This window comes from Triplophysa dalaica, chromosome 15, assembly GCF_015846415.1.
Source record: "Triplophysa dalaica isolate WHDGS20190420 chromosome 15, ASM1584641v1, whole genome shotgun sequence".
Taxonomy (NCBI): Eukaryota; Metazoa; Chordata; class Actinopteri; order Cypriniformes; family Nemacheilidae; genus Triplophysa; species Triplophysa dalaica.
Genome location: NC_079556.1, coordinates 21056289 through 21084221, shown reverse-complemented (window position 1 = coordinate 21084221; position 27933 = coordinate 21056289). Strand labels below are relative to the sequence as shown.

General features: G+C 36.5%; 2 protein-coding genes across 5 annotated transcripts; one reads left to right on the top strand and one right to left on the bottom strand.

Moving 5' to 3' along the window:
- Position 1: 1 nt before the first annotated feature.
- On the bottom strand, positions 2–7425 carry chrna2a (cholinergic receptor, nicotinic, alpha 2a (neuronal)). The gene is made up of 6 exons (XM_056767853.1): positions 6727–7425; positions 5718–5869; positions 5093–5137; positions 4609–4718; positions 2303–3383; positions 2–826 (listed from the first exon to the last, which is right to left on the bottom strand). The coding sequence occupies exons 1-6, from the start codon at positions 6866–6868 to the stop codon at positions 701–703; spliced, it is 1656 nt and encodes a 551-aa protein (XP_056623831.1). The 5' UTR covers positions 6869–7425; the 3' UTR covers positions 2–700.
- Positions 7426–7595: 170 nt separating this feature from the next.
- On the top strand, positions 7596–27484 carry ephx2 (epoxide hydrolase 2, cytoplasmic). Of its 4 annotated transcripts, XM_056767849.1 has the most exons (21): positions 7596–7775; positions 9173–9292; positions 9427–9549; positions 9643–9727; positions 10106–10262; positions 10346–10536; positions 10964–11086; positions 14062–14130; positions 14206–14301; positions 14794–14872; positions 15895–15929; positions 16385–16411; positions 17824–17909; positions 18021–18132; positions 18215–18289; positions 21094–21133; positions 21279–21381; positions 21708–21777; positions 22709–22789; positions 23201–23259; positions 26861–27480. In XM_056767849.1, the coding sequence occupies exons 3-21, from the start codon at positions 9452–9454 to the stop codon at positions 26943–26945; spliced, it is 1671 nt and encodes a 556-aa protein (XP_056623827.1). In that variant the 5' UTR covers positions 7596–7775; positions 9173–9292; positions 9427–9451; the 3' UTR covers positions 26946–27480. The 4 variants fall into 4 exon arrangements, with proteins under 4 accessions (XP_056623827.1, XP_056623829.1, XP_056623830.1 ...); XM_056767851.1 differs by lacking the exon at positions 9173–9292 and having other exon boundaries at positions 7634–7775; positions 26861–27484; XM_056767852.1 differs by lacking the exons at positions 7596–7775; positions 9173–9292 and adding an exon at positions 8579–8604 and having other exon boundaries at positions 26861–27484.
- The last annotated feature ends 449 nt before the right edge of the window (positions 27485–27933 follow it).

Genomic DNA, 27933 nt, shown 5'->3' with positions numbered 1-27933 from the left:
GTTTTATCACAGCACCACATTATACTGAACATGATTTCATTTCAACTCAACTAATATGAACATTGTAGTTTAATTTCTTGCTATGATGTTAAATGACTGGCAGATTCATTCATCTTAATTATGAAGAAATATTACATAAGAAAATCATTTGTTTAGTCTCACTTTTGGTTTCAAAAGCTCTCCATTTGATGTCACTACAGAACTGCAAGTATATGACACATTTATATATATGCAACTTTAAGATCTCATTTCCTCGTGTTCAGTGACCTATACACAACTGCTTTTACATCAAATGAATGGCACACATTTTCAAAGACCGCAAGGAAATAAATACGTTGCCTTCTGACCTCACAGATAATTACTGTTGAAAGCGGCACAGGCATTAATCTGCCATTCATTTAACAATCGGATGAAGGGTAACGATTGAACTGCCATCGGTCAGGGCTTCTACTTTCTAAAAGGTTAATTTGCATATCGCTCTAGTGAAATCCTCTGCTCTTTATGCATGGAAACGGCAGCCGTGCTGGATGCAAATGCCAGGACATTTACTGAGAGGTGAACTGTGTTTTCTGTACTGTAACAATGAACTGCGTCCCCAGGTAAACCCAGATCGAGCAGATATCTGTTACATCACAGCTGTCTGTTTTTGTACAACAACAGCCTTCAAATATCTGATGAGCAGTGTCAGGGAAGTCAACATTCAGATCATTCCTGACATCCAGGGAGGCAAAAAGAGGCCGACGGTTCCCAGCAGACACACGATGATGAACATCCACAGGAAGATTCGGTCGATCACCATTGCTACATATTTCCAGTCCTCCTTGACCTGTTGAATGGAAAAACATTAGTGATGAGATGAAAGAGGCCAGACGACAGATTGAATGTTTATGGGTTCCTTTGGCACTAAAGGAAAAAACTTTCTTTGTATTTATATTTGCCCGATGTTTTTATGCAAAGTGACTTACCAAGACACATAGATAGTGATTTAATGGTTTTCCTTGACAAGGAAAACATTTGTCACTATCTATGTTTATTGGTAATCATTTATGATAAACACATCTCATCATGATAAAATCATTTCCTGTTGACGTTTTTTTTTCTGTCTTACAGCTGCGAGACCTTCATTCTAGTCGACACAATAGCTGTTAAAATATAGAAACCACGACAGAAATTATAATTCATTTCATACAAATTCCAGGGTTTCCATTACAAAACCATTATGTAAAACCAGCTGTTTACCATTAACCGTTTCAACTATCCTGTATGTAGTGTTCTATTGGTTTTCAAAGGACAGATAACATCCCACCAAAATAACACATTACCAGTTTACCCACAGACAACATTCTGGTTTCCAATACAACTCCCATTATAATATATTAGCATTTCTCTGATGCTTTTTATTGTTATTTTTAGCAAAGATAAGTCCATTTAACTTTCAAGGTGGGATCTCGTCGTTTACTGCATGACTTGTGACTAGTTGTCAAATGTGACCGTGAACAACAAAACCAGTCTTTTGGCTCGAAATTGAGATTTTTACATTTTCACATTTTTTTTGAGATACAGCAGTTTAAAACTCTGTATTCTAAGAGTGCAAAAATGAAAATATTGAGAAAATTGCCTTTACAGTTGTGAATCAGGGGCACTGTGGCAGGAAATCCACTCACAAACATAGACTTTTTATGTATTTAAGGTAGGACATTTATAAAACATCTTCATGATCTATATTTAATATCCTAATGATTTTGGGCATAAATGAAAAATCTATTATTTTGACCCATAACATGTATTTTTGTCTTTTACTAAAAAATGTCCCCGTGCTACTTAAGATTGGTTTTGTGATCCAGGGTCACATATGCGTGATCCTTCACAAGAACCAATGAGAGTTATCAACGACATATTAAATGTAGCTGTTTGTATTCATTGGTATTGTTTTAATAAAATGAAAATATGAATGGTTAGTATAAATTCACTTCATGAGAGATTTGTTGACTCACTGGAGTCATTTGAATAATAGTTCCCCCAATAAACGGTCCCCATAGTAGGAATAAAAATGACTATGGTCAAGTCAACGTGGAGCATTTTTGGGTGAATTGTTTCTTTAAGGAGGTGATGTGAACTGCAAAAAACATCAACAATACATTAGATTAAAATAAATGACTGGAAAATCATTTTGTATGTTTAGGCTGTTTTTAGGGTGGGACTTTTATCAAAACGGCAAAAAAAGAACTGATTTCTAGAGACTGGGAAATTGTATTTGGAAATATATACAGAAATAATGTTTAACAATAAAAGGTCCACTTACAGAAAAGTCTTCATCTTCAGCCCGCAGGTGATCGGCGATGTACCGCACCCCGTCCAGTGCTCGGAGCACACATGGTGAGACGGTTAGGTTTTGCTCCAAGGCGAGATTTGTAAACTCTTCTGTATGCTGGCAGGAGTTCATCATGTGTCCTAACTGATGGAGTTCATACCTCTGAAGCGAAGGTTCAGAGTCGGACAAACGCAGAGATGTTGCAGACGGAGAGGAGACGGAATCTGGTCTCTCCATCCCGACCCCAAATTCCAGGTCCTTACAACCTCTTGCATTCATCTCCGTCTGAAGCCAGCTTTTGGATGTGCTGAGCTCCGATGTCTTGCTCTTCTCATGCAGAACAAAGAACGGACGACGCTTGTGATCGGGTTCTGGACGGCGCATGAAGAGCCAGCGAGGGATTAAATTCAGGAACACCGAATGGACCCAGCGGGGCATTTTATGGGTGCTGGGAGAACGATGATGAACGTTCAGCACAAATACAGTGATGACTATCGAAAGCGTGACAAAGATCATGGTGAAGAGAAGATACTCGCCGATCAGAGGAATGACCAGCGACGTCGATGGAATGATCTCCGTGATCAGCAGGAGGAAGACGGTGAGAGAAAGAAGGACGGAAATGCACAACGTGATCTTCTCTCCGCAGTCCGATGGCAAGTAAAACACCAGCACGGTAAGACAGGAGATGAGCAGGCAGGGAATGATGAGGTTAATGGTGTAGAACAGAGGCAGACGACGGATGATGAAGAAGAAGGTGATATCCGGGTAGATCTCGTGACAACAGTCATATTTTTTGGTGTTGTAGGTTCCCACGGCGTTCATGATGGCCCATTCTCCGCTCTCCCAGTAGTCCTTCAAGTCCACCGTGCTCTCGATTTGCTCGAGGTCGATCTTGGCCTTGTCGTAGGTCCAGGAGCCGAACTTCATCTTGCAGTTTTGCTGGTCGAAGGGGAAGAAGGTGACATCGATACTGCAGGAACTCTTGTAGATGGCCGGGGGAACCCAGCTCACCTTTCCCGTGTGGAACAAGTGGGCTTTGGTCATGTGAGTCACAGCAAACTCACCATCGGCGCTGCACACGAAAGAATAAAAGAAACAATCATAATAGAAACGTAGTACATGTAAAACAATGCAGTTCTTTCATAAATAAAGAAATAAACTTTGAAAATATCTTGCTAGATAATCAAATAGGAAGGGAACACATTTAAAGGGATAGCTCGGCCAAGAAAATAAATAATCTCTCATCATTTATTCAACCTCATGCGGTTGTGATTCTTTCTTCAGTGGACCGCTAAACAAGATATTTCAAGAGTTTTGTGTTCATAAAGTGGAAGTCAATGAGGTTTGATGTTGTTTGGTCAATGGGGTTCAACGTTTCTTTAAAATATCTTCTTTTGTGTTCTGCAGAAGAAAGAAACTCATACCGGTTTGAGATGAATTTTCATGTTTTACGTGGACTATCCCTTTAAAAGTTCAAGGCATAAAACATAAATTATAATAAATAATTGTCTAACTCACCATCTCATCACTTAACAGAAAGACAAGCCTTTTCTAAACTTCTGAAAATAATGAGGTTGTTTACATAAAAAAAACACATTATCTTCCACAGTCAAATGTGAAGGTCAATCTAATAGAAAATAAATGCTATATGCTTGTGCTTTTGGCACAAACAGCTTTGAAAACATTATAGGTCCACCTAGGGAAAGAAAAAAACCCCATTAAAAACATATGATATGAACCCTTTAAAAGTGCTTGCTGTAATGTGAATGGAATACAGGAGGTGTCTGGAAACCTTCCTCATGCCCCTGGGCTCATGTTCAACAGCAACCGCAATAATGACTTCAAATATCTACAGCCACTCTCGTTTCATCCTTCAGGAGTGTTATGATGATGCAAGCGGTCCTCAATTTCTCTTATGTTGAGATTAAATATGCCTCCTAGATAAAGAGACGTAATGTTCCTAAAAGCGATAAACCGTCTGACATTTTACTAGGAGATGATAACGTGCAACTTTTTTGATAACTACAGCAGCGCCCAATATCTTATTTCATGGCATGTCTGTTTAATTTCACATATTAATGTTACAGAAGCACCAGTCAGATGTGGACGCGAGCGTTGCCGAATCCACAGACTGCAGATATTAATTGAGTCATTAAGACACGGACCGCCCTCTTTTTCCACATAACAACAACTACAATCTTTAATATCCAGCACCATTGACAACAGAATAATAATTCACACCTCATGTCCTCAACAGCTCATTTTAACACCATTTAGGAATGTAGATCAATGCTTACTTATTGTACAGAACAATATCAGGGACCCAAATCAGCTCAGATGGGACTCGGATAGATGTCACATTATCATAATCCGATGGGTTCCAGCGCAATTTGTAATCGTTCCATTCCTACAAGGGACAAAGAGAGAGAGTGCATTTGTCCATGTGTAGTCATTATAGACAAAATTGGGGTTATAACTTTACAAATTGAAAGATACCATTTGGTCTATTAAATAAAACAATCAATGCTAAAAATATATTGGAAGCAAGCTGTTCAATAGAACAACATCGTGTTCATGTGGAGGAATAACTGATTGACTGATATTGATCTTAAATGATCAAACGCATTGACTGAATTCATTATCCTTGTGGCCGTATGCATCCAACCAGATTTATAAGCTTCGTTATGTTATAGTCCGTCATTTTAGCACGGTTTCATAAAGCCTCATTGCAAAATGAATTCATTAGATATTTTTCTTAAAATTCAATATGAAGAGTCTCACCTGCTTTAGCCAAACATTTGTGGTCATCATCTGATTCTTCTCATCCTGTAACAACATCAGGGAAGAACTGCATGTAAAAGCCAATCAATTGCATCAGGACAGGGTTCAAATAAAGGTCAGAGGAACTCGACAATGAATCTAAGATTCTCAGATATATGTTAATAGGTCACGGCTGAATATGGGTTATTTTAATTTACTAAAATGAAAACTTTGAAAACGTTTCTGTTCATTGAAATCAAATATTGACCCAGAAATTATGGGAAAAACTTAAAGGAAAAATTGAAATGTTGCCTCAAAAATAAATTGAAATAAGTTTAAAGGAATAAAATTATAATAATAATAAAAAAACTAAAATATAAATTAATTAATATTATATAGCAACAAAAACAATAAACAAAAATTATACAAAGAAACAAAAGCATATACCAAAATTGCTAAAACCTTTAACTTAAAGTAACATAAAAACTAAAGATCTAAAAATAAACACTAATTTAAAGTATTAATAAAACTAAAATCAAAACTAGAATACATTTTGACATTGGACTTTAAGGGTCCTATAGTTCCATCTGTTGCTTCAAAACATGTGAAACTGAAATGAATTGAAACATCAATTGAAAACGGTTACCACATCAATAAGCTGAGCGATGGAAAGGCCAAACTTCACGATGACCACATCACTGATGTTTCGCACGGGTCTGGACCACTTATTGTAACCAATGAAGAGTTTTTTAAAGAGTTTGTCCTCTGCATGTGCGTGAGTCCAACCATCTGATAATACTGCAAGAGATATTGATGTTATTCACAGAAACGACGAACTTAAAGAAAAGAAAATATGACATTCCTTATCTTAATTCTCATGGATTGTTTTACATTGTGTCAAAACAGGCATTGAATGTTATGATGGATTAAGACGTGTGTGATCCATGTTTGTGTAAAAAGCAGAGAACGCAGGTGGGGTCACCTCGCACAAACTGAGTTATGAAAGTGTAAAATATGAGGTCAGCCATGAAGATCCGCCCCCTTAATGTAATGACTTTTCATTGTTTAATCACTGCGGTCAGCTTTCATTAGTCCAGCCTGCCTGTGATTTGTGATGTTTATTGTTTCTTAATAAAGAGGGTGGAAACATTCTAATTGAATTCAAATAGGAAAGAGTGGAGTCACACAGGAACAGACAGAAGAGCAAAGGCAAACACGTTCATGTTTAGGTGGTACAGAGGGGTCCAGGTGAATGAGAAAACCACTGAAAACCACAGAATATTTTATAATTTACATATCATTCTACATCACAACATTTCAAAAATCATTGACTCTGTTCATTTCCATAAATAAATGAAAACAAAATATGCATTTGCAATGGTATAATCACTGTCACCATACACTGTAAGTTGCTTTAAATATACTGATTATGTCTACTATAAATAAAAATATGAATGTGTTTATGCATTACAAACTTTACCATCATATGCATGTATTTAATTTAAAGTAAAGTAATATACTCTTCATCATAGTGTGTTGCATACACACCTGTTACATACACGCAATTATAATAAACCAGAATATGTATAGTGTTTATGAGATCATGTTAAACACTAATAGTGCAATATTTAACAAAATAAGAATTGTACACTTACCAGGTGTAACGGTTCCCACAATAGTTAAAAACAGCAATAAAGTCTTAAGAAATAATGTTCCTGGATGATGTAGTGCCATTGCCACAGGGAGAACTCTCAATCCGCAGGAATGTTTAAAATAATCCAGCATGATTGTGTTCATGTCATGCTCGTGCTGTGCTCTGGTCCTGCATCACATCCTGATGGATGAACTGTGAGCTATTACCGTGCGTCTCCATTGAGGATAGTGGGCGGAGTCTACGAGCTAAAGAGATTCCTGTGCGTCTCCAGTGGGCGGGGTCATATTGTGCTTTTCTTATATGAAAAAGAGCAATGACCTTAAAGGTTTATATATAGTTTTGTAGATATGTCAAAGTGAAATAAATAGTAGTATAAAATTAGTCCATTAATATATATTTTGCAGTCAATATAATAGCGTCGAAAAAAATAATGCATTTAAAAAATAACTCTGAATTGAGTTTATATTCTATGTCACACCTGCACTATACAGCTGTCATTTCTGGAAAAAGCCACAATAATTAAATTAACGTTTTAGAGACGTTGCGGGAATTTTTGCTTCGATAGGGAAACAGCTCGACATGGCCGCCATATTGGAGAGGGCAAAACTGTTCTAACTGATAGGGATTAAATGTATTAAGTGAAAGGGAGATCTGCGCTTTTATGGGATAAAAGCATAATTTATATTTTTCAACCAATTTACAATGGTTTACCAAACAATTTAGTCTCTAGTTAACGTAATTTACATTATGATCTCGATCGTTAGACGTGAAAAGTTAAACTGCTCACACCCCGAAAGACCAACGTTCGCTCGGCTTCCGTAGACCTGAAAACGCTCGTGCATGGATCTTCGCTGAAAACATACGTTACCCATAGAAACGCTCCCGTCGTTAAAACTTCCTTTTGCATTTTTTTGTGAAGATTGACACGTGTCAAGACATCATGGGTTTTGTGAAAGTGAGTTTAGACACGGACCATTTTGAGTAATAAACAAAAACCCAGACAGTCTATTGAAAACTACCCCAAACACCTCCAGTAGAAACATCGCAAAGGTATGTGAATTTAAAAATTGGGAAAGCCAGCCGCCGTTTAGGTTCAGATGCGCGTGTATGAGCGGTTTACGGTAAATTCCAGGAACATGCGCGTGTGTAAAGCTTTATTTAATGATCTGCGTCTCGTGACAATTTTGTTTTACGTTTAGAATATCTCGTTTTGTCGTGATTGATGCACTTTTTTCTCCGAATGTTTGCAATATGATTGCTGTAACGTTGTATTGTGAAACCAATATCTCTGTAACTTAAATATTTATTATTTTAACGCATTTTAGATGGTCTTGCAAATGCAGTTAAGTAGTTTGCGTATTATCCATCAGTCTTACGAATTAATCGTGCTAATTGTTGTAAAAGTGTTGTAAACATGGTATTTGGTGTATTGATTATGCATGGTTTTATTACTGAAACCATGTATTTTTACAGGTTTAACTGAAGTATGGTTTTTGAAAGCATTTTGGAAACATATTATTCCAATATAATGGACTATAAAAACATTATTTCTCATATGTAGAAAATATGATGTTGAGCTTCAGTAGTAGCCACCCCCACTATACGAACACAATATGGATTTATTTCCCTGAAGCGATTTGGAGAAATACACATTTTCCACTTCAAATGCCAATAGAAACATTATTTCTAATAAGTAGAAACGCTAATGGGAGAGATATTCTGACATTATTGACGAGACACGAGAATCATCTACATTTTAAATAAAACTTTAAAAGCTGCGTTCCGGTTACCGTAAACCACCCAATATGCGCGCATTTGAATCTAAACGGCGGCTAGCTTGACCGTGTATTTTGAGACCGCAGCTGTCTTGGCCGCAGATGTGAGTTGCATAACCCCTTATATAAACGCTATTCCATTATTCATTAGTCCATCTTTTTTAAAACATGTGATATAACGGTGTTATTTTGTGCAAACTAAAAGTGTTCCGCGGTTTATATACAGTGACATATGTTATAATATAGTGTGTGCGTTTGTGTTATTGTCAAATATGTGTCTAGAAAGAGAGGAAAACAGAAGAGTTTGTTCTTGAAGTTTGTTGTTGAAGGGGTACGTTTACATCGTGGTCATGAATGTTAAACAGGTCATGATTCCCTCGTTTGGTTGGTCTTGTGTCATAGTTAATATTCATTAGTCGTGCGTTCACTGTAGCAAGATTCTTAATGGTCGAACGACTCGTTTCGTTTTAACACATTATTCATAACCAATGCATATGGCCGAACTACGTTTAGTGGCCAACTTTGTGCTGCGCAGACCGATCGACGTACGATAATAAAGCATCGCGAGAGCAATTCGTCGTATCTGTTTATGAATCTTTCTCGCGGTATTGTGACGTCAAACGCCATCGGTTTGCGCAGCGCCGTAGAACGTACACACCTCTTTACTCACAGACCGTTCCGGCTGGTTTAAAAAGCAGTGCCAAAACAACATTCTTTTCATAAGCTGGACACTGTACTGCACGTACTGTACAACGACGCTCGCGATCCGGACCTTCTAGTTTCTAACAGAAGGTAAACGTTTAACTTTACTTATTATTTCGGTTTGCTCTACTCCACGAACTTTGTGCTGCAAGCTTGTGTGTGCAAAGTTACAAATTAACAGATTTATCACACTGTGCTTCTTCTGTGGCTTGTTTGTCTCTTAGTGTGAGGAAATAAACGTGTTTCCAGATGAAGAAGGCGGTGTGTTTGAGTCTGTGGGGGCCTGTTGTGACTCCTCAACTTGTCCAGAGTATTCAGGAATTTGAGAAAACTCTTGGTATTTCAGGGTATGAGTCTTTTGTTTCTTTATTCGTTTATTTTTTCGTTTTTGCAAAACAATGACAACCGTTAGTTTCTCAATTATAACTCTTTTGCTTCAGGGGTTTCATAAATGATGTCATTGCAAATGTTGGCATTGATAATGCTCTGTATCGAGCGGAGAGAGGGAGGATAACTCTGACTCAGGTGATGTATTTACTGTCATGCCTTAATTTTCTACACGTGCACAAAATCTGCATTTATTTATTGTATATGTCACAAATAATTGAAGTAGTTTATGATTAATATCATTTTTTAGTATTAGTAATAGTTTGAAATTATGCAACTATGTTGCATCTCCATGCAAGCTCTGCATGCAAACAAGTGTTTAAACGCTGCGAAACTTGACTGATTTCGCATTTCATTTTAATTGTTAAAATATCAAAGTTTGCAAGGAATAAAATCGTGCACATTATCATTTTCTGAACCACATATCGTATATGCATGAATTATTTTGTGTTTTTTGCTATATTTCATCTGTAATGGTTTTGACTGACATGACACGGTTGATGTTAAACTTCTCAGATGATTCCTGAGTTTGAAGCGGAGTGTCAGAAGGTGGCATCTGAAAAGAGTTTGTCTTTGCCAGTCCAGTTCTCGGTTCAGAAGCTTTTGGATAAGATCAGGCAGGTGGAATTCAACAAGCCGATTCTTGAAGCAGCATCTGTCCTGCGTCATCATGGTATTTTTATAAAGTTACTGTTGCAACGCTGAAGGCCACTATTAAGAAATGCATTTTCTGAATAATTCTTGGTTCTTCTCGAGGCATCACCACCTGCGTTCTGGCCAACATCTGGGTTGATGACACCGATCAGAGAGAAAGCACTGCGAGGATCATCTCTGTCTTGGAAGGACATTTTGACCTGGTTGTGAGATCTTGCCATGCTGGTGCCCGAGTACCTGAGCCGGACATCTTCAAAAATGTTCTCAAGAAACTTGCTGTTACGCCACAAGAAGTAGGTGCAGGAAATGATCTCACAGAGCTCCAAATATTATTACAGATGAATTTTAATACAAACTTTATACAACATAGGTTGTGAGTGATGTTATTTGCAGCATCTGGACATTTTACCCCAACATATGAGTATACTGTAACAAGAAGATTTTATCCGGGTCTTATTTTTTCAAATTAGAATATTTATAGATTAATAATAATACATACCCTAACACGTATTGTGAATTGTTTTCTTATTGTTTTTGACAAGTCTGTTTATTGGTTATCTTAACCACGCACAATTAGATTTATTGTATTTTGCGTTGTTGCAGTGTCTTTCGTTATATTGCTTCACTGCTTTCTTCAACCCTCTCAGAAAACAACCTGTGACATACCGCTGCTGCACTGTATAAACATGATTCTGTATTATAAATCTTTGATGTTTTAAGGCAGTCTGGCTCGATGTTGCTGAAGAAAGTGTCAAGACGGCTGAAGGCTTGGGAATGACTGCTGTTCAGATCCATGACGTCACTGAGGCTCTTCGGGAAATCAAGAAGTTTACGGGAATAGAGGTGCAAAATTCTGATTCCAAACCATTTGGGAAGAGAAACCATGTCATATTAAGAGACTTGAGATAAAAATCTATGTTCATTGACATTAAAATATTTATGTTATTAAGTTATTTAAGTAAGGGATTTTACAAAAACATAAAGGGTTTTAATCCACAACGTGGAGGCCAAGAACCAAGTTGCCATGTTAATGCTTTTATTGATGTTTACAGTAGGGATGCACCGAATATTCGGCCACCGAAAATTTTCGGCCGAAAATTTCCCAAAAGTGCATTTTCGGTTTTCGGCCGAAGACTTTTATCACCGAAACAATACGGCCGAAATGTTGTGATGACACAAACAGATACCTCTCCTTTGATGCATCTGTAGCGGACGTTATTCCTTTAATCGCAGCACTAAAGCGTCTCCTAAACTGCATGCACCCTCAGGGCTCTAGAGTGCAACCAATATTCCTTTACGTGTGTGAACCAGAGGTCGCGTAATCCGAAAGATTCTTTGTCATTGACAGATTTTTTTACCAGTGACGCCGTCAATCTGGCAGATTACAATGAGGGCAATTTGTAAACACCCGTTTCCCTTCAGCGGGATATGCTCGTGAAGCGATCTGCGTGTCGTTGTCATTTGACTGACTAGACATGTGATACGATTTGGGAAAACCCATCGGATGTCACGCTGGGACGCGGGAAAGACAGTTCACCTATCAAAGTAAACCACATAACATGAAGAATGAAGAAGTATTAATGCACATTTCCCGCCAGTCTTGTGTAAACTATGGCATGCAAAGTTTTTTATACAATGTTTTCGTGAGATGACAGAGCTCTCAGTCTACGGCACCAGGAGTTATGCCCGCTCCACTGCTCACGCGAGCCGGACCGCGATCGCAAAATATACAAGAGATGATCAAAAGTCCAGACACTATGTACATGATAAACAGCGTAAAACTTGCTTCACTGCTTATTAGTTGATGTCCGTAATGTTTCCTCGTGTAGTGATAATGTCAGAGCTCTCGTTCTTTAAGTGTGCGCTTCACCATTTTCCTTACTTTCGTTTTATTCCAACGGGTTTGTACAGTATTTTTATAGACTTCAACACTAGGAAATGTTTTTTTTACTAAATTGTTATTAGAGTAAGTCTCTTACCACTGTAAAGTGATTTTGACTTGAGATATTGGACTGTTGGGCTTTTATTTTCATAACTTAAATTTAAACACGTTTTTCTCCAAATTCCGTTTCTGAACATCATAGCGCTTCAGACGACAGAATAAGTTGGTTATTCTATTCTTACGCTACTTATTATCAACTTTGCACATTAGCAATTCTTGGTGCATTTGTTGTTGTTAAAGTTCTACAGTTAACATATGGGCTATGGGAGTCTTTGTTTGGATACAATATTATGTTGAAGGCCTACAGAGAAAATAGTGTTGTATCTTTAAGCAGTTGCACTTGTTCTGAATAGACTTTCTTGTAGTAGTCCTACAGAGAAAAATGTAAAATGCACTTGACCTAAATGCACTTTGTTTTCATGAGAGAACATTTAATTGTACAACTTTTCAGCAGGCCAGTACCCTGTACATTATTATTTAATATACACATGAGTGGGGTCAAGTTAAACATCTTAGTTGAATTTTATTTTATACTGTGCATTGTTGCAATGTGCTAAATAAATATTTGCATAATTTGTAATTGATTTATTCTTTGAAACTTTAATTATGCAATTGCAATGCCTTGATTTTGGTAAAGTTAGTACACAGTAATAGCCATAAATGCAAGGGTACTAATAATTGGCCAAATTTCTTTCGGTGTTTCGGTTTTCGGCTTTCGGCCTTGGTTTCCTCTTTTTCGGTTTTCGGTTTCGGCCAAGAATTTTCCTTTCGGTGCATCCCAAGTTTACAGTGTTATCAAACCGGTGAAATTTAACAGTTATTTTTTTTAGTAAGTAGATCTTTTCAAACTGACTGGAGCTACCTGTGCGTTAAAGGGTTTTATTCCATGGTCTGTTTGAATACTCGATTCTGATTGGACGGAAGGTAGCTCCACGGGTAGCTCCAGTCCAGTTGGGGATTACTTAATCCACACCTTTCAGCCAATCAGAATGGAGTATTCAAACAGACCATGTTATAAATTTTATTTTACCATGATGGAAAGTGTAATCTTTCTATCATACACCCGGCGCAACTCGGCGCAAGTGTTTTTGCTAGTTTCAGATCGACGCAGTTCTAATTTTCCCGTCCTGTGTTGCATTGTTTAAAGAGCAAATGCATTTGCGCTCCTTTGTGCGCCCATGTGTTGGTCTAAAAAAGAGGTGTTTTCAGGCGAATTGTTTGGGCGTTGCTATTTTGAGGAACTGAAAATCTAGTGATCATAAGTCCATGGCGCAATATTATTATGTTATTTAAAGAGCTTTCCCTTTATTTATTACACAGAGGGAAGCGCAGCAGGACACAAACATGCCAAATATGAAAGTAAATGTAGTACAATGTAAAAGATGATTATTGTGGACATCCTGTTGATCCTTTTCCTCTCTAGAGAAGCGTCCAGTCTTTGCTCTTGCAAAGTCCGCCGTGTAAATGGCGAATCCACCATGGCGAGCGCAACTAGATCTTAAAGGGAATGAGAGATTAGAGACCCATTACTCATTAAGAGAATCAGGACGACCCGTTTAGACCATGCAACCAGGTGCCGCCGACTATATCCTATCATTAAACTAACACAAGTGGTTTCGGACACACCCCGAGTGCACTTGCACCCTGCGCTTTAGACTTAGATTGTGAATATAGGGCCCTAATTCTTACATGTTTAAATCATGGTTTTGTCTTGATCTATTTACATGGTCTAGTGATATGACACAAATGATGTATAATGAGGTCAAGAAATCTGCGTGCATTATGATTATAAAAGAATAAACAAAAGGCTGTTAAAGGGAGAAAAACACGTCACAATAGACAAAGATTTCACGTCAACCCCTGCTCTTCTTTACAGGTCACCAATGATCTCCAACCACCATTTTGTCTTCCTGAAGATGTCACCCATGGATATGTTAATGTTAAGGTAATGTAAAACACTGCGTTTGTGAGCGGTCACCTGAAGCGTGGAGTTGATTAAGTGTGTTCTGATCTTTTTCAGCCAGGGGTGAAGCTTCACTTTGTGGAAATGGGCGACGGGCCACCTGTTCTTCTTTGCCATGGATTTCCTGAGAGTTGGTTTTCTTGGAGGTACCAGGTGAGGAGAGCAGATCAGGATCACAGACCTCGAAGATGTTGTTCACTGCACAATACGATTGATAGATGAAGGAATCGTGCTCATTGGTATGAGGATGATGTGGCTTTTGTGGTTGAAGTGGAGGCGAGAGGTCGTGGGTTCAAACTCCAAACGGGGTGATTTATGAAGGATTACATAACACGGAGCCACAGGCTGCTCCAGAAGGATTGTGCCTGTGGTTAAAATATAAATTGCTTTTGGCTACAAAGGTCTTTCTGAAGTAAGACAAATGTATCAATGAGGATCAATGAGATTTTTATCCATGCATTTGAAAGGTCGCTTAAATTGAATTAAATCAATTGAAAAAAGGTCTTTCTCTTATTATTCATCTCGTTGCGTTACTCATTCCACACCTGCATAGCAACAACTTAGTAACCGACCTCAGCACCTAATAGTAACTTTGTATCAGAGTTTTACTCTGTGTCATTGTTTGTTTGTTTGTGGTGGATTCAGATTCCTGCTTTGGCCGCTGCTGGATTCAGAGTTTTGGCCCCTGACATGAAAGGTTACGGTGACTCTACTGCACCAGAAGGTCAGACCTTATTCTCATCATTTTTATTGTTCGGGAGTACCCCTAGTTAGCTAACAATAAATTGAACGTTTAGTCCATGTCTGTTGGTTTTCACATCATCTGTATGCTTGTGTACAAGTACAAACAAAATTTGACTCCAGAAATGTTTAGCAGACATACGCATTAAAGGCAGACATTTAAAAATGAAACAAAATTTGAAGTTTGCAAAACTTAAATCATTATTTCATAATAACTTTGCGGTAAAAGTCAGTTAGTGTCATTTGACTTTAAACCGTGCAAAGATTACGTAAAGTACACTGCACGTTTATGTTGCAGTTGGGACCACACGTATTTTTGTCAAATAAAATGCTTTCTCAAATGATAAGAACTTTTACAAGTGAAGGATTTTGAAGTTCGCATTTAAAACGTGTGCTAGCACCACTTTTAAAAAAAGTCACGTTTTTGGGTCTGAAAGTGGCATGAATTTTCAGGGAATGGAATTATAGGCCTGGAGGTATTGAAGCGTCAGGCTCTGTGATCACTGCGGCACCATGCTGAGAAGGAAATTGAGAAGCATTGCTCTTCACCATGTGTGCTGGACACTTGTGTGATGCATTCCGAGTTAACACAAAGACGTGCGTGCCATGACAGTGCATGTTTTGTTGAGGCAGTGAGGTTCACGAGGTCAAGCAACAAGTATGACGTGAATAAAGTCACAACTGCATGACTACATTCTCAATATGACTAAAAGCCTTTTTAATAAAAAAATATTTTCAAATTTGATAATTGATTCAATTTATTAATCCTAATGGGAAATTGACCTTTCACAGCACAACTCACCGCACAATAATAAATAAATAAGATCAAGTTTCATCCTTCTGTCAGATAAGTTTGTAACCTACACTTAACAGACGGCTTCTAGTTAAACTGTGATATACGGAATCATACTGAAATTTAATAATAATAATAATAATAATATTATAATAATCATTATGATATTAATGAATACGGTATGTTCTGTTTTATTTCCATGGGTCCGTCAGAGATTGAGGAATACTCTCAAGAACAGATTATGTTGGTAAGAAAACAAACTTGCGTTGCATTTGTGTTTTTTTTGTCATGTTGATGTAGGGCTGTTTTATGATCACCGTTATTTTGGCCAATATTGAGATCCTGTTTATTTAACACGATTACTCATTGACTTTTAAAAAAAACATAGAAAAATGAAAAAAAAACTTTCCCTTTTAAACTGTGAATTCAACTGGAAAATGAATGTAAAGAAAAAGCACAGCTGAACCATGTGGAAAGGGGTGCGCATTATATGAGGTTATATTAATATCTATTAATATGGTGGAATTATACCTCAAGAAAAGAGAAGATACATGCAAAATGAAATGCGGCACAATAATTGTTTTACCTCCAAGTCCAAAGTTGACGATTACCATTCATTTTTGATTAATTTCACAGCCCTATGATGACATGTTATGTTACACTTAAAACTAATAACTTCGTTCTTCTCTTAACTTCTTTTAGGATCTGGTGGCTTTTCTGGATAAGATGGTAAGTCTGTTTTTTATTTGACACACGCATATCATCTCTTCATGGTGCAATTAAATTTTTTTACATTATTCAAGGATGACTGAATTGTTCTCGGATCGTATGGAGATATATTATGGAGTCATTTAAAATGTTAGCAGAGAACCCACATGCAGTTTTGCATGTCTTCAAAGTGGTTTTAACCGAGAGTTTCCACTGACATTACAGTGTTGAGATGAGATGCCACAGTGTTTCCTCTTTTTGCAGCCACATTTAGAATTGTATAACACATTCTAGTTTATCAGAATTGTTTTTTCTAATTTGATGAGTGCGATAATTTCGCTGCTGTCCTTCTAAAACCTTTTTATTGCGTCATTTTTTTAATTTTGTTTCATGAATCATTATTATTATTGTTATTTGGATTTGGAAATATCGAACTAATAAAATATATTAAAACGTGATTTTCAACTTTGACAAAAGTATAGTGTGTGAATTTAATTTACTGAAAAAATTCAGACATTCAAGATTGCAGAAGGACAGAGATGATATGACAGTTGACAAAGTTCGTTGTTTTGAGACATACAGCAGCTACTGCCATTTGGTTATCTGACCGATGTGTGACTTCTGCTGAAGTCGATGTGTGAAACTGACATCGCACTTCTGTTCAAGCTCTTATCATAACGCCGTATTTAAAGTTTCACAAAACCAGCAGTGAAATGTAGTTAAAAAGACGAAGCTCTCCTTCTAAAGTCATACGTTATTGGTTTGGTTCTGGTCTGGATTTTTTTAATTTTTATTTAACTAACAAATTGAAATCTAATTTTAGTTGCATGTGCCCAGTCACGCTGCGGTTGAGTTTCTGTGCGATGTTTTCCCATCAGACAGTATCAGGGTGGGGTTTGCAGGGCAGCGTGTCATATTGTTGTGTAGGAGGTTATTATTCTCTAATTATCTATTACAGTTAATGATCTAATCATGCAAATTAGCTTTAGAGAAAATCAAATTATTGTGATGGAGCGAGGAATGGTTTTTATTTCTGTTTGAGACTGAGTATTACACTGAGGAGCTGAACGACGAATGTTTTGTTTTTTTGAAGTGTAAATATGTAATTAATTATTTGATTTAATATAATACTTTAGTTCAAATTGCTACGTTTAATTTAAATGATCTTTTAAAAATTTGTATAAACAAGTAACACAGGACATCACCGAAGTCAATGACAAAGAAAAAAGTAGACCTACTAATATCAAGACAGAACGATAATGAGGAATACAATCTATACATATAACAAAAGAAAATAATTGCTGTGGTGACACTGTTATCAGGCACTATACTACACAGATTAATCTTTGCTTGCTTCCTAATATTTAAGGATGAATGTGACCCAGACGTTTCAATGTGTATTGATGTGTGTGGTCTTGGCCTTGGTTCTGCAGGGGATTGCTCAGGTCACTCTGTTGGGTCACGACTGGGGCGGTTCTCTGGTGTGGAACATGGCTCAGTATCACCCGGAGAGAGTCAGGTACCCACAAAATACACTAAGACATTACAAACCAAACACGCAGAATTGTGTTTTGGTTGGCAAACGGTCATTCAACAAGAGCTTGTGTGTTTTCCCGGTGGTGACATCTAGAGCCGTGGCGTCTCTCAACACTCCTCTGTTTCCTGTGGATCCAAACACAAACCCGCTGGAGAAACTCAAGGCCATACCCATCTTTGATTATCAGCTCTACTTTCAGAAGCCTGTAAGTGAGAACACCACTGATTCATGTGACGTTTATACAGATGGTATTTAATGACTTGATATCCATGCCATCCATGTTTTAGGGCGTTGCAGAGGCCGAACTAGAGAAAAACCTGGAGAGAACTTTCAAACTGATGTTCTTTGCAAGTTATGAGACTGTAAGTTTTATTCAAATTTTTATAAAGCTAACTGCGACCTATTCCATAAATATAGTTAGTTACATGTTTAAAAAAGGTGTTTAGTTACTGTAGCAGTTTGTAAAAAAGTCACAGATCGAGATAAGAAAGAGAGATTGTGTGTGAACTTGAGATGACCACCTTTTTTTTCCTCTCTTCTCTTTTCGAATATTACATATAATAATACATTCTACTTAACATTTGCTTTTAAAATATATTACAAATTTTATCTAAAAAGTGTTATAAAAATGATATATATACTAAATATTTTAGATATTTTGTAAAAATGTAATGCATTATTTTATTTAATATAATATTTTAGTTCAAATTGCAACATTTAATTTACATTACTTTAATAGCGTATTTTCTTTTTTTAATATAAATAAACAAGTAACACAGGACATAACGAAAGTCATGGACGAAGAAAAAAACAGACCCGGCCATTTTAAGACATAGATCGCAGATTACCATAAGAAACATAGAAAAAAACAAAAGAAAGAAATTTCTTGTAGTGACACTGTTATCAGTTACTATACTACACATCTATGTGGCTATATACAGTTGTGCTCAAAAGTTTACATACCCCTGGCAGAATCTGGATAAAGCTGAAACATTTGGAAAAATAAGAAGATTTTTGAAAATGAAGGCTTATTTTGACTCATGTCCAGCAGTAACTGTAATGATGTTGAGATCAGGTGGTTGTAAAACTGTAAAAACTAAAAAAAATTATAAATGTTTTTCAGAAAATTAAATATACTTTTTTTACACCAAAACCATTTTCAGAGTTGTACACCCACCTGACTTTAAATGAATGATGCTGACTTTTTTGGCAGCACTGAATGTTTCTATCTATTGTAATAGTTGTGTATGAGTCTCTTGATGGTCCTCAATCATTTCAATATTGTTAAAGACCACCCACTGGCCCAACGACGGATTCCAATGGTGTGGTTGAAGGGATCTCGTGTTCTACTTCTCCTCAGCGATTTCTACATGAAGTTATTTCAGAACTTTAAGTTACAATTTAGTTCAATTTATATGACTCTGTGGTTAAGACTGATCTGACTCCAATTTTAACATAATATAAAAAAACTTCTATGACATTTCAAATGTATCTGTTGATCAAAGTTAACTTATCTATAAATCTCCATACTTTAATATTTATTATTTATAGTTATTCTTTAGATTGGAACATGCAGTCGCACATTATACCAGGCAGGTACAACATCAATTCAAATCATAGAATGTGCATACAAAGACCATTCTAACTTAATGAGCAAAGATTATCAACATAGTATAAAATTAAAACCACAAAGTTTATCCTACCTGGTTAAATCGAGACACACAGTTGCAGTGTGGGAAGTTCTGGTTACAGAAGCTTCTCCGAGTCTTTTCCAATTGACCTTATATACCCAAATGTAACAAAGAATCATGAAGGTTTGAAGGAACTAGACCTTCTTACCCATCACACCAAGACCTTTAAAACAATACCAGACATGATGTTCAAATCTTCATAACATGACAAAACATTAAAAACACAATATGGAAGCACTTTTACAATGATCAAGGCCTGAAGAGATGAAGGGGAGGAGAGAGGTGTGATAAGAAGAGGGGTTCAGTTCATGGACGTCAACCACTGATGGGAAGAAAGGATATCATTCCTCAGGATCTGGCAACAAATGGGGTTTTATTGTTTTGTGTTCTAGCATCACAAACTACCTTAGTTCTTAGAACTTTTCCAGCTGCCTTACAACATCATACAGTTACTGTTGGACAAGCAAAGATTGTGGAGGACCTGGATGATTGTTTTTCTAAGATCATTAGACAGTTTAATGACTCATGACGAACAAGAAACCCTTAAACAACTATGACAAAACATAAAAACTGTCATTGATTGTTTAGGTAACATCAAACAGTATAAAGAACCAGGGGTGTGTAAACGTTTGCACTGAGCTATTTTGAGAAATTCATTTATTATTCTTTAGTGTGAATTTTTGTTAACATTTCTTTAGTAAAATAACTTGCTCAGGGCAGGAGTCAATTAAAAATAAACATTCATTTAAAAAAAATCCAGCTTTTTCCAGATTCTGCAACGGGTGTGTAAACTTTTGAGCACAACTGTACATCAGATAAGTTTGTCATGTTTATGGCATTGATGTGTTTTTTGATACAGTACATTTTAGTAAAAAGAAAACCTACAGGATTTGCACAAACAACCATTTTGTTTTTAAATCTTTTTTCAAAACAATTGTAACGCAAAAATGCAAGGTGATCCCTGGTGAACTGCAAGAATCTGGTAACACAGGCATCTTATTGTGTTATCCAAAAGCAAGTAGTGCAGATGAAAGAGGCGAGTCGTGCAGTCTCCACCGAATGACCCGAATCATAATGAGGGCCACTTAAAGGGCTCCCATCCGGCCCTGTGATCCTCAAGTGATGAACGACAAACATCAGCTTCAGAAAAACTCACACTGAATTCTAATGACGCACAAACCCTGAGTGATGCACGACCTGCTGAAAATAAAAAAACAAGGGAAATCTCCACGGCTGAGGGGGATGCATGCTGTCAGAGACACATTCACACGAATCACTCCCATTCATCAAACAAACACACCGTTTATTTCTTCGCCGCTAATTCTAAGGTGTTACGAGCAGGAAAAGGGATACCTCGAAAATAACGAGAACAATATTCTCAACGTGGGGTTTCCGTCACTTTGTAGCAACGCACAACATACTGTGAAGAATTTTTTATTAAAGAGGCATTAGAGTTTAATTCTGTTTTGTCACAGAAACATCCTCCGTTACGCTCATCTGGGGTCTGCGAGAGAGGTAAGAAAGGACAATACAATATGACAGATTTGATGAATTACGTGAAAAATGACCAAATCAGGCCTGTTAACGGTGTGAATGCATCAATGTACATTTGTGCACACATCAGACATGAGTGTTATGTTGTGTTTCTTTTGTTTATCAGGTGGATTGTTTGTGGGCGCACCTGATGATCCGCCCCGCAGTGCCATTTTGAACGAGTCTGCACTGCGTTTTTACATTCAACAATACTCCAAGAGCGGCTTCAGGTACATTTTCTACAAAATCTATTCATTATTTATAGTTTCATTTGCGTCTGATGATTTTACAGGTATGTTAGAAAACTCAATGGGGGTCTCGTGCACTAATAATTGCTTTATTGGTAAAAACTTTGTGCACATGTGTATGCATTGTTAGTGTCTGAGACTCAGTGTCCTAAATCACATACCATGGCTTCATCTTTCTTCTCTTCTGCAAGATTTAGAAGATTACAGGTGACTGTGTGTCTGTTCAGCCACAGGAATTGATAATATACAGATGTTCATTCACTACACGTAGATGACATGTTTTCACCGAGGGTATGGTTCTGTCTCAGGGGTCCTCTGAACTGGTACCGTAACGGGGAGAGGAACTGGCGTTGGATGTGTTCCAGGCCAAGGGGCAAGGCAAGTGTCCGCCAAATGATACGCTTCACTGCCAGAAAAGCAGATCTCTGACACCGTCACTGTCAAAAGCAGCCCGATGCAACTCATCCCACATCTGCTCCTACGTGACATCGGTTGAAGCGCTTTACTGAGACACTTTTCTATTTATATAGACACTGACCTCATGAAGTACTGCAAACTTAAAGGAATATAAAGGAACAGTTCATAGATTCATATGTTCACCTTTACCTATTTTTGTCATTTCAAACAAAGATACTTTGAAGAAAGTTGGTAATGCAACAGCGCCGGCACACATTCACTTCTGTTGTGTGGATTGTTAACCAATGTCAATGGGTGCCGGATAACATCATTCTTCAAAATATTTTATTTTGAGTCTGACGAAAGAAAGAAATCATACAGGTTTGATATGACAAGAGCGAGTTAATAATGACGGAATTTAAATTATTGGGTGAACTATCACTTTAAGAATAAACAGAAATGCTAAAAACGGAAAAACAATGTGACATGAATTAACTTAGTTTTTTTGGGGCTTTCAAACGATTAATCGCATCCAGAATAAAAGTATGTGTACTGTGCATATTCAGTTTCTATTTATAAACTCAAAAACATACACGTACTTATGTATGTATATTTAGGAAATATTTAAATATATTTATTTATATTTACTAATAAATAAAATTTTATATGAACATTTATTAAATGTTTTATTTGATCTTTTTTTAAATATATGCATTTATGTGTGTGGGTTCATAAATTCATAATTAATATGCACAGTACACATATATTAGTTCAACACAAACTTTTATTCTGGATGCGATTAATCGCGATTAATCATTTGACAGCCCAAGTTTCGGCAGTCACGTTTAGCTTAGTAACACGGTTGGTAAATCAGTTTGTGCATAATCACACAAAAATAAAATGTCCTCCACAGATTATGATGCCAGCTTTGATGGTGACCGCAGGAAAGGACCCCATTCTTCTGCCAGTCTTTGCCAAAGGGATGGAGAAGCTGGTGAGATCACTTATTACTGATTCTCTAATAACAATTCATTCTGTGTTCATGTGGAAATCCTGCCCCTTACAAAAAATATGTTTATATTAGTAGCACACATAAGCAGACTTATTTTTAATAAAAAAACTAAATCTGTCTCTGCCGAAATCCCTGTGGTTATCTTCATTCACATGTCTAATCTTTCATTCTGTGTCACTTTGATTTCAAGCACCTGCCAAATGGTCAACGCAAACGCTTTAAGGCCGCTTCCATTTTGTTTGTTTTTGCGTAATAAAAACAAAAAACGGTCAAGCGCAAGAATTAGTAGATATCATATAATTTGTAATTGTGGTAATCCTGCCATGTTTAATGTCAGACAGTATCATTTGACATGTCTGCTGTACTAATATCTTGTCTGTTTGATGTTTGAAGGTTCCAAATCTCAGCAGAGGACACATTGAGGAGTGTGGACACTGGACACAAATGGAGAGGTAGCGTTCAATGATGTATTCATAATGAATATAGATATACTGACGTTAAAGAGTAGGTAACATATGTTTTTTTAGGCCCTACTTTGGGTAATCGAGTGTCCAACAACATGTTTATCTACATATAATGTGTAAAAACACTTTAATCTCGTAATTATATGCAGTTATTCGTACCCTACTTCTTGACTGACTCTCAAATGATTCGTTCCGCGATTCACCCGTCTAGGCCCCTGTTACCCGGTAACCTTGTGTCATGTGATTGGTCAGATGGTGTAGTCTGTTGTGATTGGTCAAACGCGTTCATCATTTGTCGCAAAGTGAACGTCTACCATCATTACAGGATTACGGTTTACATCTGTTTGGATCTATTTATGTATATGTGTAGATAGAGATGGCGGCGATTTTTATCGTACCAGTTTGAGCCCGAGTCTGACGAGGAAGAAGACGCTAATCCTCCACAAACTCCACCACGACTGGAGCAGATGTTTGTCAGTGTCAAGTGACAACTCTTGTCATAAAAACTCTCAGTGTGACAACATGCATTTTGTGTTTTTCTTATCAATGAAGTAAATTATTATTTTTCTTAAAATACGTTAGTAATACTATTATTTCGTCTAATTGTGCGTTGTCATGGTACATAGAGCATTTCAAAAAGTCGACGTTATGAAAAATGATTGTAATTTCACCCAAATATATCTATATAGGTGCACGTGCGGCAAATGCGTCAAACTGCAAAGCGAGGATGAAAATATTTGCTGCCAGGAAGTGTAACAGATTGTTTACACATTATTATGAATCAATTTATGTTATGAAAAATATTGTCTATCGTTTGTTGCCTTCACAACAAAATAATTTCATAAAACATTCTATTAAGTTCATAAATGTTTAAAGTATTTGGAGAATTATTTCATCCTTCTGCAGATCCCAGTAAGAAAAATAACATTTACAATTCTCTTGTAACAGTATTATACATGGACTAGTTGACACAGCATACAGTGTACCGTGTTCGTATCTTCAGATGTTATTACAATACAGATAGTACTCGACTTTGTTCTTGAAGCAAATACTTTGAGAATTCATGGATTGAACAATTAAATCAGCCGAGTAAATAGCAAGATAAACAAACTGTAACACACCAGAAACAACGCTACATGCTAATGTTAGCGTTATATGCATTAGCTAAACACAGACATAAGGTACGAAAATATACATAAGTTTTCCCGGCAGTCTCAGCAACACGTTTATGTATAGTGACGTAGATATGCATCCACGGCTCGTTTGTGTGATTCAGAGTCGACTCTCATTTTTACAAGCAAATAACTTTGTTATTTAATTACCTTCGGACTTATAACTTGGCAGACTGCTTACTTTCAAACACGGCAATATAACAGACTGCATGAAACGTCATTTTCATGATGTCATGTTACGTACGCTTTAAACAACATCGAAGGCTTTATAGCTTTTTATAGCGGCAGGTCACGTGTCTGAATGACTCTTAAATTACATATTACACATGTATTGAAATGTCAGTGTTAGGCAAACGTGCTGTCCAGGAAATTGGAAAACAGTGAAAGGTATACAAAAAGGCAGTCTGACCTTTAGTACTTTATCCTCATTCTGTCAAATATTATACCACGAAGTAGTTTTGCTTGATTACATGCAAAAAGATTTATGAATGGATTTGATTTCCAGTGAATATATGCTGATAAAAAATAAATCAAAGAAAGTGCATTTGAATTTGTCAACTATCACTACTTTTATGAATCCTGTATGAAAAATCAATGTTTGAAAAAAACTACAAAAAATTCAGATTTTCATAAAGAGTATAGTAATTTAAACATGAAAAAGATAATTTTGTTCCGTTAACGGTAAATTGCTTTGGGAAAAATGAAATGTGCCTTCAACCTAAAGTCTGTGTTAACATCAAATGGAAATGAAAGATGTAGACTTTGCCTATTGACTTCACTCTTACAGCCAATAGTTTGTCATAGAAAGAGAAACATATACAACATGTGTCCTAGGAAATATTGCAGACATTGGGATTTATATGAAAGACAACTCTGATGCAGGCCTTCCATCACAAAACGAGTTTAGTGATTGGACAGTACCGTCATCCAATCACATACATGACAGATGACAGATATCAACTGGCCTCCAAGGTTATGACACCTTAATGTGCTTTCACCATATAGACAAACATTCTTCATATTGTATACCGACTGTGGTTTAAACAATGACACCAGACCCTTCTTCCTCAAGGACTCTACTTTTGCTGGAAATAATGATGAAGCCAGACAGAAATGTTTATAGCCGCGAACAAAGAAACCATATTAAAATCGTTTTTGTAATGCACTATTTATAGGTCTGCGTTTAGATCAAATAATTATTTTTATTTCATTCTGTGAACCAATACCAATATTTCCCCTTAAATTTGAACCAAAAATATTGTTTCTATCTGCATTTATTTGTAGAAAAGAAAACTAGAGAAACGGGAGAAAAATGATTCATAAATAAGATGCTCTGCATTTTTCAGATCTCAAAAACGGCAAAGAAAACAAGTTCAGATTCACTTTTGTGACCACAGTTTTCATGTGTCTAAACACATTGCTGTTGGATGAATTTATGACATTCCTGAAGTAAAATTTTGATGAAATTCAACAGACACTAGACTGAAAAGACCACAATACATCTAGAAATGTTGATTTTAAGTTTAAAGTGGTCTCGTAATTTTTTCCGCAGGTGTAAAAAATATATGCATTCTTTTATTGATCTTGGACTGAAATGTGACATGTTTTTCCGAGCTTTGTTTTACAGAAGTGTTACTTCTGTTATGTTACCAAATATCTACGACCTCCCTAATCATGTGCATTGTTGTGAAATGATTGCGTTAGTTTTTATCAAATGTCTTTACTAAGAATTCATAAAGTGGTATTTGTGGGATATACAGTAGTTGAACTGCAACTGGCGAGAAACTGCTGTCACATGTTATCAGATCAGATCACAAAAAATGAAGACCTCGTCGGTCACCGATATGCCACATTTCTCACTCCATCAACTGTTTTTGCATTCAGTTCATGAGAAGCATTATTCTGTTAAACTGTGCTTTTCTAAAAAAAAAGATCTGATACTGTATCTTCTGAAGTACGTTTGTCTTTTTGAAAGCCATCGACAATAGCTTACTGATAAAAGATTACTTTTTTATTTTTATTTCAACACCCCAAGTTATGGTTCATATCCTCAGTGTGACGGTTAATGAGTGGATCTGATCAGACAGAGATTTAACATTCCTCTCCGTGTTGACCCGAGGGCTCGATAGCTCGACCCCTGAGACTGTAAATTATTTGAATGTCTCTTGACCCCTGTGAATCTATCAAACCCTCCGCTGAACTTCACTAATCAATAGGCGAACGCTGACATTTTCAACCTGACACTAAATGCCTCGGTTCATTTAAAAAAAGGACAAGCGAGGTAACCCTTTGACTCCATCAGAAGGGTTTAAATGTGATATTTGTGTCTTACAGAGGGGTCAGAAACAGTGGAGCTCATTTGTGGTCACCAGGCGATGTTTTCAAATGAGATCATTTGTTATGTTTTCTCTCATCAGACCTGCAGAAGTGAATAAGATCCTCATCTCCTGGCTGAAGGAAACGCACCAGAAAGCCTCCATTCCTGTCCAGCCGAAGCTGTGAGATGATCTTGATAAAGTGTCTGAGCTGTTTAAGCGCATGTTAATCTCTTGCCTCACTGAAAGTAGAACACAGTCATGTTTTATTTCAGCAGTTCTTTGTTTTCAATGAAGTCTTTCGTAACCATTTTTAATACAAAAAAGCACAGCTTTCCATTTTGGCAATTTTAGTAAGAATCTGAGAGAGAAGTTTGTCTTTTGTGAGTTTAGTACAACTTTACTGAAAGCCTTTAGGTATTATGCCTTATTAAGGGTTATTAAATTGTATGATGCATTATTGTTGTTCATAATGTGAGTTGAAATACATTCAATTAATTGATAAGTGTTACAAAGTGTAAGTTGCATTAAAACGCCTTTTATAATGCATTAAACATATCTGCTTTAAGAAAAGTGTATAAGTTGCTTTGGATAAAAGTGTTTGCTAAATGAAGAAATGTAAATGTAAACCGTATTGGGCAAGTTACTTTGAAAAAAGTAATTAATTACTAGTTACTAATTACATATTCAATAGTGTTATTGGATTACTTTACAAATAACCTTCTCCAAAAAGTATTTAATTACTATTTCTAAATACTTTCTGTATCCTATATCAACTATTATTAGTCAATTGATTTAAGGATAGACATGAAATGTCTCTTTATTTCATGCAAATAAATAATATTAAACTACATAAAGTATTCTTATAAACTGACCAAAGTATCACAAATGTGCACAATTATGCATTAAAGCAAGGATTTTAAAGTTGATGTCAATTGCCCTATCGCACACACATGCACACAGTGTTTAGTTAAATTTCATCAAAAGTAATAATTAAATTACAGAAAAATGATAGTAGTCCCTTAAGTAATCCCAGTAGGTAGTTACACCCAACACTGAATGTAAAGGAATTTTCTTTATAACTTGAAGCTTTTAGTGCAGACATCCAAATACAGCAGCAAATACATAAAAGTAAAAACATAATTGTTGAAATAAAAAATTAATTAAAGTAAACA

Excerpts from the sequence above, each read along its gene's own strand:
- ephx2 (XM_056767851.1), top strand. The coding sequence starts at position 9,452 with ATGAAGAAGGCGGTGTGTTTGAGTCTGTGGGGGCCTGTTGTGACTCCT. Across the intron at positions 10,263-10,345 it reads ATCTGTCCTGCGTCATCATG|GCATCACCACCTGCGTTCTG; the intron begins GTATTTTTATAA and ends GTTCTTCTCGAG. Across the intron at positions 23,260-26,860 it reads CACTGGACACAAATGGAGAG|ACCTGCAGAAGTGAATAAGA; the intron begins GTAGCGTTCAAT and ends TTCTCTCATCAG.
- chrna2a (XM_056767853.1), bottom strand. The coding sequence starts at position 6,868 with ATGAACACAATCATGCTGGATTATTTTAAACATTCCTGCGGATTGAGA. Across the intron at positions 5,870-6,726 it reads TGTGGGAACCGTTACACCTG|TATTATCAGATGGTTGGACT; the intron begins GTAAGTGTACAA and ends TATCTCTTGCAG. Across the intron at positions 3,384-4,608 it reads GATATTGTTCTGTACAATAA|CGCCGATGGTGAGTTTGCTG; the intron begins GTAAGCATTGAT and ends TTTCGTGTGCAG.